General features: G+C 39.3%; 1 protein-coding gene across 2 annotated transcripts; it reads left to right on the forward strand.

The window, feature by feature from the left end:
• The first annotated feature begins 210 nt into the window (after window positions 1-210).
• On the forward strand, window positions 211-5218 carry LOC140852443 (homeobox protein BEL1 homolog). Of its 2 annotated transcripts, none has more exons than XM_073245403.1 (6): window positions 211-792; window positions 933-1050; window positions 1275-2042; window positions 2790-3172; window positions 3952-4012; window positions 4220-5218. In XM_073245403.1, the coding sequence occupies exons 3-6, from the start codon at window positions 1317-1319 to the stop codon at window positions 4838-4840; spliced, it is 1791 nt and encodes a 596-aa protein (XP_073101504.1). In that variant the 5' UTR covers window positions 211-792; window positions 933-1050; window positions 1275-1316; the 3' UTR covers window positions 4841-5218. The 2 variants fall into 2 exon arrangements, with proteins under 2 accessions (XP_073101504.1, XP_073101505.1); XM_073245404.1 differs by having other exon boundaries at window positions 949-1050.
• Window positions 5219-14641: the final 9423 nt, after the last annotated feature.

The following is a 14641-nucleotide window of genomic DNA, read 5'->3' on the forward strand; positions in this document are numbered from 1 at the left end:
AAAGACAAGTCTACATAAGAAAATAAAAGCGGATTTGGCGAGGTATGGAAAGCGTGAGAGGACCACCAAGGAGTAAAATAATGTGGAGAGGAAAATAAGAATAGATTGGGGAGGAAAAGAGAGGCGGTCCCATGTTGTCTGGTCCCCATTTTAATATGCGTTTTAATGGGAATTAGTTGGGAATGGAGGACCACACCTCCTTGGGTCGGCGCCAGCCCCTATTTTCAGAATATTTTCCAGGCGCATCTATTCCACTGTTTTACTCCTACAGCCAACACCCCCCTCCGCTCCTCCCTCTCTATCCATCTATATCTTCCTCCCCTTATCTTGACTCTTTCTCTCTCTAGCTTTCCTGTGCTTTGCAGTGGAACGCGAGAGGCAGTGACACCAATCCTCTGAGACCCAATCCCCATGCGTCTTCTTCTGGGCAGAGGATGCAGGACCGAACAGGAGGCCATCTGAAAAAGTAGTGGGTGGAAGCAGGAGGAAGGCAAAACCCCACTTTGGAGGACTTGGGATTCGTGCCAATCCGAGATCTGGCCACTCTTTCTTCCTCCGAGGAAAAGAGACAATTATTAAAGTGCTGCAGCTATTTACTGAGAGAGAGAGGTAGGGTGAGCCAAGGTCCAGCAAAAAGAAAGAGAGAAAGGGGTCCATTTTATAGATACAGCTTATAGGGCGAGAGGGAGAGAGGTGAAGGGCGAATAAAGGCCATGCGGCGGCTGGTAGGTTTGCTCAAATGAAAGGACGAAGATCTGTATACGATCCTGCTCTACTCTACTTGCTGATGATGTATCTTTTTCTTATCTTTTCCGTTTCCTTTTCACTTCTGTCTTCTTATGGATTTGTTCATGGAAGGCACAAGATTTAATTAGGGAGTGAGGGTTTGTTTCCTTTTAGCTTGTCTTTGGAAGCACTAACTCTTCTATTAGGTGTACTCTTGAGAAGGCCTTTGACTCCTCATCATCTTCGCCAATCCCTGGGTTCGGCGTCATCGATACCATCCTCTTTAGAGAGAACACGGGCCTTAATTATGCTCTTCCAAAACCGGTAAGGGCTGGCCTACCTCGACCCTTCTCTTATAGATCACCTTGAATCATTTATATCTAATACCTGGAAAAAGGTGGCATATGACAAGCGATCGAGTTGTATTATTTTTTTCTCATCAATCTTTTGATTGCCTGTTTGAAGGTTTTGATCCTTCACTTCTCTTTTAGTTAGTTTTGTTTTGGGTGCGGGTGGGCGATCTTGATTCCAATTAATTATTGCTGCAGGTTCTTATAAGGTAGAGTTTCTCTCAATTATTGGAGCACAAGATGGCGCATCACCACCCAGAGAAGCTAGGGACTCTAATCTCTCCAGCTTTCAGCTACGACGACTTCTCCTCCACTAGAAACTCCATGATCCAGAGCTTCGAGCCCAACCAGGAGCTCTACAGCCTTCAAGCCGGGATGGAGATGCTGGGGAGAGGCTTCTTCCCCAAGGTGGGCAGCAGCTCCTCCAGCATCGGAGGGGAGCTCTCCCACTCATCGAACGAGAATCTTATGGTCACAGCCGAGACCGCGGTGACAGCGACGATGATGAATTCGTGGCAGCGGTCGAATCGGATGCTGGTCGAAGATTCCTCGCTGAGGTGTCTATTGCCTACGGATGGGAACCAGCAGCCCAGCCAGGGGCTATCCCTGTCCCTGTGCAACCCCGAGCCCTCCGAGGCCATCGACGGCATGGAACATGCCTTCCGTCAGCAGCACCTCTTCTCAAAACCCACCGAAGTACTTGAAGACAGGAGGCTCTTTCCACAATCCCATCAGCAAGTACAGCAGCTGAAGCACTCCAAATACTTGACTCCAGCGCAAGAACTACTCAACGAATTCTGCAGTCTAGGTGCGGGCAGCAGTTCCTCGAAGCACAAGTCCCACAAAACAAACCAATGGGAGGAAGGAGGGTCTTCTTCCAACTCTTCATGGAACCAATCCCTCTACTCTCTTGACATTATTGAGCTACAGAAGAGGAAGGCTGAGCTCTCGTCGATGCTAGAAGAGGTGAGCTACTTACTCTTGGCTAATTTCTTCCTCCATGGTTAAGAACACTTGAAACTGTTGTACCGAACAACATAATTATTTCTTCTGTATTATAAGTACTCCTAAGAGTAAAGACAGCAAGATAAATGAGTGCATAATTGATGAGGGATAAAGAGAGGAGCATATCTTAGTGGGTGCGAAAGAGAAGGAGGGAGAGGAGTGGGGGATTTGACGTTTTACCAGGGGTAGGAATTGATTGGTTTGGAAACTTGAATCTTTGTTCAATTATGCCGGACTGGCAAACCTACCATTAATGCGATGCTGCGCCGAGGGAGGGACAGATTGATATTTCGGGGCATTCCATTTACATTTGGAAACCTCTATTCTTTTCCCTTACTTAGGCATCTAAGCAGCCCTACCAGTCCTCTACCTGATCTATTGAATGGAACCCACCAGATCACCTATTTTTTACTATGAAATCCATTTATCTACTATTTTCATGTTGCATTTTGCTATAATTTACTAGCGAAATCCATGGTGTACTTGAAAAGCATGGTAGAGAACCAAACCATTTGATGTAAAAGCTCCACTGTTACAATACAAAAATGTTGCTGCTGTACATTCTGAGGCTTACTTTGATGGTTCCCATGGTAGCTCTAGAAGAAGCTCTACACTGTTATTTCCTTTTCCTCCTCGTCTTCTTCTTTTTCTTCTTTCTCTTCTTGTTTTACATTAATGTGAACATTCCTTTTGGATTCACTAATTCAGGTGGATAGGAGGTACAAGAAATATTGTGAGCAAATGAGGACGGTGGTCTCGTCGTTTGAGGCGGTGGCCGGGGAAGGGGCCGCTAGGGTATACTCTATCCTGGCATCCAAGGCCATGTCGAAGCACTTCCGGTGTCTGAGGGATGGGATTGTCGGCCAGATCCAGGTGACGAAAAAGGCTATGGGAGAGAAGGACCCGGTTGCACCAGGGACGACCAGAGGTGAGACCCCGAGGCTCAAACTGCTCGACCAGTGTCTCAGACAGCAGAAAGCCTTTCAGCAGGCTGGAATGATGGAGAGCCACCCATGGCGGCCGCAGCGGGGCCTACCAGAGCGCTCCGTGTCGATCCTGCGAGCATGGCTCTTCGAGCATTTTCTTCACCCGTAAAATCTCTCTCCTCTCTGAGATACGCACAAGTAATACAAAAGAGGAATGAATTTTCTCCATTGCTCGTATTCGCTAATTAATAATCATTTCAACTACAAAAAAAGATTCACTTTCTTAAAAGACATGCAAGATCATTCTAGTACATATTCATCTTTAATTTACCTATTGCTTACATGAACTATATGAAATGGTTTTACTGATGTTTGAGGATGACGTTGTTGTTGGCACGATTTCCATTTTAGACGATCCCAGTTTTCATATCAGATATACAGAAGAACACAAAAAAGAAGTGGAGTTATCCCATTACATGAATGTATTCTTTAATCATTTTAACTTGCAAAAATTTCACACAAATTCTTGAAAGGCCTGAGAGATCGTATATCTCCCCTCGAGAACATATTCATCTTATGCTACTGTCTACATGAACCATGAAATGGTCAAAGTCCTTATGTTTTAGGGTAATACAGTTGTTGATACAAGCTCCATGTTAAACTATCCCAGTCTTCATATAAGAATAAGATATTTTTCTGAATGCATTCATAATTAGGATATATATTTTCAGCTTAATACAGCTGGTGTCAGGTAGAATTCTATTGGTTGTTGCTTCACTAATTATTAATGACATTAGCACTTCTCATACCCATTCCTTGTTTTATATCGTAAACAACAAACGCAGACCTCGTTGGGGACAAGAGAAACCAAAAAACCTAGCTATCAGATGCCTAAACCTCTAAATAGTATCGCCCCTGGACTTATAAATTAAACTTGATTGCAGGTACCCCAGCGATGTCGATAAGCATATATTAGCTCGGCAAACGGGACTCTCCAGGAGCCAGGTACGTCAACATCGATCTCACACATCCTTTTCGTTGATTAATCTATCCTCCAACCTTGAATCTCACCATCTTTTCTTTATATATTATTCCATGTATTAATACATTTGCAACAGCCTTGTGTCTTCTTGTTGGCAATGCATCCAAGACCCCATAGTGTCGAAGAATTTCTGAAATAATTGTGTAATGGCTGCTTGGTTTCCACTACAGGTCAACAATTGGTTCATAAACGCAAGGGTCAGGCTATGGAAACCAATGGTGGAGGAAATGTACTTGGAAGAAATAAAGGAGAAGGATAGGCAGACACCCAATGAGGAGAACAGTAACGACAACAACCCCGGGCCTGGAAACCCTAACCCTAATTCTAGCTCCTTACAGCTGCTTGCGGAGGACCAGAAGCCCACACTGGGGCAGCTCCTCAACGACTCAGACTCCCTCTCCTCCATCGTCAACAGTAGCCACCACCGCACCGACGGAAGGGATCCCACAAACAACAAGATTTCCTACCGCGACCCCCGGCGACCACACCACCCGGCCGTCCCGAGGGCCGAGAACTTCGGTGTGGTGGACTTGGACTTCACTTCCTACGGTGAGTGCAGCAATCCAAACTTCGGTGGTGGTGGTGTCTCCCTAACTCTGGGCTTGCAGCAGCACAACGGAGGGGGCATGAGCTTATCCTTCTCCCCAGCCTCTCAGCACTCTCTGCTCTTCTCCAGAGAGCAGATGGAGGACTGCCAGCCGGGCCAGTTCTCTATCTTAGATGGGGAGGCTCAGAACCTTCCTTACAGAAACCTGATGGAAGCTCAGCTGCTGCATGACTTGGCCGGGTAGGGAGAAGTCCAGGGGGCCGGTGGGTCTCCGTGTGGGGGTCAAGGATAGGGACATGCTAACGGTAAGTGGGTGGATATGGTACACTTGACCTATGTTTCGGGCGGGTAGGATAAAATGGGTAGGTGGGTCCTGTACTGTAACTAAGTTTTGGTTCCTAAGTAGAAGGGTGGGATGTGGACAATGTCGTCGCATGAATTGGGCAGATGTGCCGTCATTGTTTGGTGCAGGAATATACGTATACGGTTTCGTAGAATCCTTGGACACACATTTTACTTCCACTGGTGCACCACACCACATGGAATACCTAGGTTTTGTAGAGTGCTGTACTATAAGATTTCCTTTGCTTGTAGGGTAAATTTATCCCCCTCCTTCCTCCTATATATCTTTTTTACTCCCCCCTCATGAAGCATGCTAAAATTTTTTTATTAATCATTGGTGAGATTCAATATATCTTATTGACAAGACTAAGAATGTTTGGGTACAGTGTTGAAATAATCCAAGCGTTTACCAAGCGCTAAAATCTAACACCGACAAGAGGAGGGCCCTCTATAGCAGGGAGACATGAATTAGAGAGATGTTGAAAGGATGCAAAATAGAAGATTTGCAAATCTTTTTGTGTGGCAAAGGTTGAACCTCATGTCAATTTGGACCATTTGGATAAGGAAATGAAGAGATAAATTTCTCATTTTTCTTGCAACTTGGCAATCTGACTTTAATGATGTAAGGAATAGTTTTAAAAAATCCATAAAAAAAATTGTGATATAAGTGCTTTCTCATTAAAGTACTATTGGTGGTAAATGCTAGTTCATAAATTAAAATTCTCTGACAAGAATGTGAAACTGCACAACCTACAAATACTTAAGTATTTTGATGGTAGCCATCATTAGAGGTTTGTTTGGGATATATGCTCAAGATAACATTGAAAAAATCATTTTTTTCTCATATTAATTACTATTACTCCTATCATTATTGTTGTTCTCCTTGATGTTGCTATTATTATTATTATTATGGATCTCTAAAAATGTAACATAATTATGCTTGTTCTAAAGATGTACTTTATGTCTGGTTGAGTTAGCATGTCTATCCCCACGTGCACGCAGCACATACAAAATGATGGTATAGGTGTAAAGAATTAGTACCTAAACATGGCAAAAGCGTGCGCACACAAAAAATGATGGTATAGGTGCAAAGAATTAGCACCTAAACATGGCAAAAGTACAATTTAAAGATCTTATGAAAGAAAATACTTAACAGGAGACCCAGCAAGAAAAAGGGGGAAGGGGTGGAGGGAGCAATTAGAAGATAAACCAATAAGTTTGACCCCTTAGGATATGCATGTTCTGATGAATTTTTTTTTGGACAGCTTTGTTGGAATTTAGAGATCCCTTTAGAGTTGTTTTTATTCTATTATCATGGAATTTTAGAAGATTGATTAAAAAGTAAATGCTTGCTACCCTAGAACATGTGGTGTTGAAAGTGCAGGGGGTTTGATTTTATTAGTTTGCTTGATGAAAGTCCCAGGATTCTTTGATAATTCTTGTATGATATTGTTGGATATATATATATATATATATTTATATATATTTGTTGGAGGTAGCGAAGGAAAATTAGAAACTGCAAATTGGTGATGATGCAAGATGTTCTTTTCTAAAAGGTAGAAATTTAACAAAAATAAACTAAAGGGAGTAACTCACCGATATATTGGATATTTAAGAAAGATTTTTTTTCTTAAAGATTTTGTGCATGGATAACAGATTGATCTTATGTATTACCTATTTACTCATATTAAGAATTGAAAGCTAGAAGTATATAAAATGAAGGTATTCTCACATCTCTGCAGAAGCATATTGTAGACAAAGGATCCGTAATCTCAATCATATGTATGCTTCTTGCTTCCTAATTCTAATGGTTGCTTGTGTTTTATTTTCTATCAGGACTTTGCACCGTATTAGGGTGACACGGGGTGGGGTATTAGGTAATTGAAATTGATTATGATGACATATATAGTGCCAATGGTAGTGTCGGTTTCATGTTTAGCACTGGTTGTCTTGGAGACGGGCAGAGAAAATGCTTGCTCTCGTATCAAGGATATATGGGTTGGCCCTATTTGTTGTTGAATATCCATTAGTTCCATGGGTGGTCGGTTGGTTCTCGTCAATGTTATGCTTTCCGTTCTTCCAGTTTATTATGTGTCTATGTTTAGATTGCTATGGTGGGTCATCGGCAAGATTCGCTGGACCTTCCTTTGGGAAGATGAGGGCCAGGCTTTTATTTTCTTGTGCTTAGTGCGATGGGGAAAGGTTTGCAAGAAGGAGAATGATGGGGCTGGGGAATGAAAGATTTACTAAATGGTGCTGGAGGTACATTCAAGATGAGGAAGCTTCATGGAGATCAGCTGTGACTATGCCTTATCATAAAAAGAGAAAGTTCAGTCCTAAGACCAAGATCAAATTTCTTAGAGCTCTACTATTTGGAAAGGTGTGAGGATCTGTAAAGATGTGCATTTATTTCCACTCGATTATGCATTGGATAGATATTAAATATTCATACAATGTTAAAAAATTTAAATAGTATTTTTCAACTAATTTTTCTTTCGGTGAGATGCTAGGTTGACTCAATATATGACTTATGTGAACTAAGAGATACTACAGTACGAACATAGCTATTTTGATTAATCAATACTATATGTGAATAAATTTGTTATATTTGTAATTGGATATGAATGGATTAAAATAAATATGTTATATTTGTAATTGGATATGAATGGATTAAAATTTTTAGCCCGTCGAAGATGCCAAAACTTAAATAGAGAAAGCATGTGAGGACTAATGCAAGTATATGTGTAGTTCTGTATCCACCATGCACTTAAGAGATCTTAGATATTTATATATGGCCAAGATATTCAAATAATATCTTCCAACTAATCTTTTAGATGAGATCCTAAGTTATTACAAATAGAATTTTCTTAAGAAAGATGACTGATGCTAATATTAATCCATGCTTCATTATTAAAGATCTTTTGGGCTTCTTCATGTAACTTATCTTTTGAGGACCCTATATCCTATATAATTTTCCATACTTTGTACAGTAAATCCGGACAATCTTGGTGTTTATGAATCGTTTGTGGGTTACTAGTGAAATGTTTGACTTTGTTAATGCAGTAAGCATAAGCAAGACAATAAGGAAATCTAATTGACACAAATGAGTTATGCAATGGGCAGATCGTGAGAAATTTTTCTGGGCTTCTAAATGCCAAATTTTATTTAGTTGTTTCTTCTTCCTCATAGATGGTGACTAAGGCCCTACAACCTGAATACATACATCAACTCTTGGCATCCAACCTTATCTCTCTTTTGTCCATTAAATTTTTCATTGGCTCCTTCCATATTAAAAATCCTTATAATTAGTTATATTAAGAAGCATTGGAAAGAGTATTGAATTGGCAACACTTCTAGAAATGTATCTATCTTTGACATGTTCAATTGCCCTCAATCATTTCCTTGTGAAAGAAAGATAGCATCCAATACTAAAAGGATTTGGTGGATCTAACAACTACGAAGCTATTGGAATATTGAAATTAGGGGTTTTGAGTTGTTAGAGCTATTAGATACAACCCTCATATTCTGGTTTCTTTGCTAATCTCAAATTTGTCTACCAATTAATCAAATAATAACGAAGATGTCTAGTCTCCTAACTGAATAAAAAAATAAAGTAACTATATCTAGATTTAACTGACTAAACTTGTTCAAAAATCACATATATACTAACAACGACTAGATGGCAATCATTTTAATGCTAGGATATATGTATAATAATCCAGAATTTCATCTAAAAGCTAGTCAGAAGGTATTATTTAGATTTTTTAGTATTGTATAAGTCTTTAAGATCCACTTAGTATGTAATCTAAGTAGAATTAAATATATACTGGCATAGGCCTTCACACACTCCTTTTATTTAAGCCATGATATCCTTGACAGGCTAAGAGTCCAAATCTATTCAAATCTAAGTACAAATATTACAAATGTATTTATAAGTATTAGGACTACCCAATAGTCAACTTAAATAAGCCAATGCTATAGCACCCTTCAGTCCCATTAGATCGACTCAGTCTGCTTTGATCTCAACTATAACAATCTAAGATCTTATCCAAAAAGAACTAATTAGAAATTATTTGGATTTCTTGACTTTGTATAAGTATCTAAAATCTATTTAGTATATAGTAAAATTCTACTTCTCCCAATACAGATCCCTCCAATATACCAACTAAAAAATCTGTCATCCAGTGAGATGTGGAGGAAGTTCCAAGCTAGCTTGATAAGCTTGCAACCCAAAGTAATATTCACAATGATGAAAAGCCAAAGAATTTGACTTCATCGTCAGTCATAAAAAGAGGAGATGGAGGAATCGGACGTGTTCAACCTCCGATTCTTGCTTCTGTCATGATAATTTCAACCCTTTCCCCTCCACTAGTGAGGCCGATGTGGCACTGTCCCTCCTCCCTCCAAACACTCCTCCAAATACAAAAAGTGAATAAAGCGTGGATCTATTGTACCTATTTTTCTAATGCCCTTTCCATTACACTCACTTTACGGATCCATGCATGTCAATCTAGGTGAGCCCCACCATCCTTTGATGCATGCAAATGGACCCCTCTCTCATGTAAATAGAATTACAAGGCAATTTACTTAGGACTTGATTGGATGATGCATTAAGCTGAAAACCTTATAGGATTTGTATTTTAAGCTAGTACGACCAACAAAATCATAAGATTACTGGCCGCATCAGATCTATATTTATAACTATTCAAGAGTAACTTTGGAGTGAGTTATCCCGAATCCGATAGAGAGAAAAAAAACCTACTAGGTAATTATGAATATATGAAGAAACAAACCTGTTGGATATTTATGATTGGGCTAAGATATTTTTTTCTTGCTATAGGAATGAGTTGGCCCACTCCAAAGCTAATTTTGGATATTTATGAATACATACCTAACTCAACTTGTAACATTATGATTGTGCTAGTTGTCTTGATCCAATCATTCAAACAAGTCCTTTCATAAACAAAGCAGCAAAAAAGAGGAAAGTGGAAAACACAATGCTAATTAGATCATAGCTCCTCTCCACAGTAGTGCTTCCTGTCCTCATCTGACGCTCTTTCGATCTTATTCATTCCAATTGCCGTACTCAAGGTCATAGAGATCGAAGGTACTAGAATCGATCTACTCCAATGGGTTCCTGGCAAAACCAATGGCGGAGGATCGATCATGCATTATGGCCTGGTGGGATCTCCAGCAAGGAGGGGTAGACCGATGGCTTTATGGGTGGCACCGACCATCTTAGCTCATCCCATCGCCACACCGTCCGGTGGCTCCTTTGGGGCACGGCCATGGACCTAACAGGTGGCGACCATATGGGGCAGGGTCGAGGGGAGCATACAGCCAAACACTTGGTGGGAGGAAAAGACGGACGTTGCTGCACTTGGAATACTTATGGAGTTCGTGACAACCAGGTCAGGAGCAAGGCTAACAACACTTAGCCTGATGAGACCCATTCAAATGTACTTTGTGCACCGTCAATGAACATGGAACTGGTCCTGTTACTTTACATAATGGAAGTGGTCTACCTGTGGTCCGAGGACGCGGGCAACCAGCACATATTTGATACAAGGCAACCCTGGCAAATTGGGCAATAAATCAGCAGTCTGACTTCCATTGAGAGGAGATCCCAATTACATGTACCAATCTTGAGACATGTTGTCCAACTCCGTGCAATGATTGATGGTTCAATGCATTAGGCTCCCATCATTGCGGGTTTGAAGAGGATGTACGCAGCCTTATCCCCATATAAGAAAAAAATTATTAGGTGGATTCATTCTGTTTTGATTGGCTTCTTTTCACCTCAGAGCTACTCATGATCCATCATGAATAGCAATTAATGAACCACCCATCAATGTGTGGATTTTTTATGAGCTTTGTTTAGAATAGAATCAGTCCACCTAATAATTTCTTTATACAAAGATTGTTTCTGTAATCTTTGAGTTACAATAGAGCAACCATACTATAGCACGCCAATGCTCATCCTCTGGGACTAGTTGACGATGCCCTTTAAATAGATCAAAGTAAAATTTTCCAGCTACTATTACAGCCAGCAGCTCTCGGCTCTCCATTCATCCTGAATGTGCCAAAGCTTACATGCAATCAACTATAGTTGACAGTCTTGTTCAAGCGATGGAACCTCAGAGCTCCACCTAGGAAGTTCTCCACCGGTTAGTACCTCAAAATTCATGCTTGCTGCTCTTGTATAGACCATTTGGAAGGAGAGAACACTAAGAGTTATTTCAGCAAATCCATGCAGAAGAAAGCTATTAATCCTATAGTTTACATCCTTACCAAAGTTACATTGATGGGTACCCGTCGAACGTGACGGCCCTGGGTTTGGCTATAGTTTCCAATGACTGGACCACAAGTTTCACCTTCGATCCCTGGGGTCCTGCTAGTTACAATGGCATGGTTGTTGGAACTTGAAGCAACAATGGACCAAGCCTTCATCCACAAAAGATTAGTCAATATTTAAGAATGAAATTAACAATTTATAATTCTTTTGAGCAATAAGTGGAAAAGATATATTTGTATTCTTTAAAAAAAAAAATGATAATTAGTCTTAAGGTGCGTTAACAATAAAGCTCTGCAAACTCTAGTGTCAAAACAAGAGCATTACCAGGTTGAGACTTACAGTGAGAAGTTATCGCAAGCACAAAACTACTATGTTCTTATTTTGAGTACTTGACTATAGTTTTGCGCAAGCTAAAAAGGAAAAGGCTGTGGCTCCAGCAGAAACTTACTCGTAGCGAACATTCAGCAAGTAATTTAAGGAATGGGCAAATTTACAATCTTCACAAATTAGCATACTTTTAATTCTTTTAAGAGGTGTTTGCTCTGCAAACAGAATCGAAATCGAAACGAGGATTGGAATCAAAATGATTAAATTCTCTAAAATATTTGGTTCGTGACTGGAATCAGAATAAAAATTTGAATCTTCAGAAGAGAATAGGGATCGAGTTTTAGGTAGATTGAAATATTGTCATTCTATTTTGAAATCAGAATTGGAATGGGACTCTTCCTAATCAAATGATTGAAATGGAAGTAATCCATTCCCATTTCGATTCTAGACCCTAACTCTCCTCAACCAAACAATGCTTTCCTTATATTTGGGGACAAAGAATTAAAATATTTATCCTCATCCCCTGTGCTAACATTTCTCCTTTCCACAGGCACTTAGACAAGCAGGCCCATGCCAAACCCCCAGGCCCGGAGAGTAAGAGGTCGGCTACACCATCACAGCCACTAATCCGCTGTTGCTATATTAGATCCTAAAATGCAAGCACACATGCTTCAGGAAAACGCAATTGGGTTGTAGTTGGGAAATCTGTAAACATTATTAACTTACTTCAGAGTGACAGATTAGCTCGTAAGAAATAATAAAGTTTTTTTCATACCCTAATATTCCATTTGTTTGCCAACTGGACCAAGATGCATGTTCGTAGTCTAAGGTATTATATGCTCGTTTTGGTACTGTTACAGGTAGGCTTATCACTGGCACAACGCAATTGTAAGTAGTCAAGATCGACCAGTTTGCTATCAAAAAGTATCCGTTAAGTCCGGTTCGCGGTTCCTTGCGGCCCAATTTTGTTGGCTGTTAAGTGTTTAGCACTGGCTTGGGTGCAGCTCCATATGGGCCTTTCACGTAGTTTGTCAAAAATGAGGTTCTTACAGGAGTTCATTGTAACCAAAATCAACACAAGCATTACGTTGTGAGCAAAGCTTGTCAAGAATTGTTATTTTATTTTTGAGTAAATTACTCCGAATCCTCTCGATGTTTGGAATAATTACATAATTCCATCCAACATTTCGAAAGTATACACATAACCCCTACATCAAATATAAAAATTTAAAATTAAAAAAAATTAAAATGAAAAATATTTTTAAGGCTCAAATAGATTAGATAGTAAGGATGTTAGTAAGATCATTAATTGATTTAATAGAAAAATATTCGTAGAGGGATGTGTCATGCATATGGTAAAAATTAGAGAAATCTTTTAGAGAAGAATAAAAAATCCCAGCATGCTTCAATGTAGTTGATACCCATTGTGCAGAGTAAAGACAGCTAGAACCATAGAAACAAAATCCATCCCTGCGAAAACAAGGTTTAACCTTCCATGTTTTCAGACACCAGGGAAGACCTGTAACTTCTTGCACGCTTTTAACCGTGCGACAAGTGACCGACACTTGGCACTTCATGGACCTTCCAAGTGACCCCGCCGAGTAAATGTTATCACTGTTGGAGTGCCAACCAAAGTGGGTCCCTGACCATCTTAAATAAATAGTACTTTTACGAACCCGATATAACAATGATAAAAAAATACAAGTTGCATTTAATTTACTGCCCATAGATCCTACCCATGTCGGTGATTCACAAGCATCACCCCACTCGGAAATCGAACAAAAGAAACGTGACAGATGTCCGCGACAAATTTAGCGTTAGCATTTAAAAGAACCAAAAGGTGGGAGAGCGGAGAATAATGATTCACCAGCTTGATTTTATTTAAAGTGGACCTATCGCCGCCTAATTGGAAGATGCATTTATATAAATGTAAAGAGCTAGGCGAACAATGTGCTATAGTTTTATGCATGAATAGATAACTATGATGATGTAGCATTAGAGAATAAAAATAATGATTCACACAAAATAAAATCCTTCAACATATCAAAGAAAAATCCTAAACTCAAGTCGAAAAAATAATTCTGATATTTGATTGATGAGTACTGAATAAACATAAAATAAGATTATTTATAATACCACAATCCTAACAAGAACAGTTCCACATACAGTGAAATATACAAAATAACATAATAAATAATAATATCTAAATAAATAAAACTAAAATATAAAATTAAACCAAAGGTAGATATCTGGATATAAAACAATCCCAAAATCCATTAAAATGATAAAATTTAGATCCGAACAAACCAAGACCTAAAGTTCAAAATGAGCTTTCTATTAATATATTATGGATCCATAACTTTTTTCTATATCAAAAATTATAATCATGCCTCCAATCCATTTATTTGGACTTCCACTACTTTCTACACTCAGATCTGACTTCAACTAGATGTTTCGCATCATATGGCTAGAGACAAAAGATGCACATGAGATGAAGCATGGAGATCTATTCCTTTCTCTCCATCATTGAAAATGTTTTCGTTTATTCATCTTATTTGGATACATATTCCACATCTGATATGGTGGAGGGCAAATCTGAATCAAAAGGCGAATGACATTAGCAGTGCGCATGCAACTAGCAATTATAACAAGGACAGTCAATTAGCTCACCACGAGCCCATCCAACTGGAAAGCTTTCCCCTGCACATGGCTGGACAGCACAAAATGATTTCTAGTAAAAAAAAAAAAAGGGACGGTAAAAAATAATGGAACTGCCCTCATTGCATTGCGTTAAGAAATTTAGAAAAACATTCAAGCGTACAAGGAAGTTTTCATCTTAATTTACATAACAAAGAGATCTAACAAATCCACATTTGAACAGCTTGGCTTAGATATTCCACATGTTTTTAGTGGGTATAATAGAAGCAATCATAATTCTTATCTAGATTTGAACACTAACTAGTATATTCCCACTCTATCATCTAAATTTTAACAAACTATAATTCTAATTTCTTTGAACAATTACTACCATTCTGGTCATATTAATTCTAATTCTATAAAGTACTAGCTGATAGCAGAAAA

The sequence above is a fragment of the Elaeis guineensis genome, chromosome 11 (genome assembly GCF_000442705.2).
Source record: "Elaeis guineensis isolate ETL-2024a chromosome 11, EG11, whole genome shotgun sequence".
Taxonomy (NCBI): Eukaryota; Viridiplantae; Streptophyta; class Magnoliopsida; order Arecales; family Arecaceae; genus Elaeis; species Elaeis guineensis.

Excerpts from the sequence above, each read along its gene's own strand:
- LOC140852443 (XM_073245403.1), top strand. The coding sequence starts at position 1,317 with ATGGCGCATCACCACCCAGAGAAGCTAGGGACTCTAATCTCTCCAGCT. Across the intron at positions 2,043-2,789 it reads TCTCGTCGATGCTAGAAGAG|GTGGATAGGAGGTACAAGAA; the intron begins GTGAGCTACTTA and ends TCACTAATTCAG. Across the intron at positions 3,173-3,951 it reads TTCGAGCATTTTCTTCACCC|GTACCCCAGCGATGTCGATA; the intron begins GTAAAATCTCTC and ends ACTTGATTGCAG.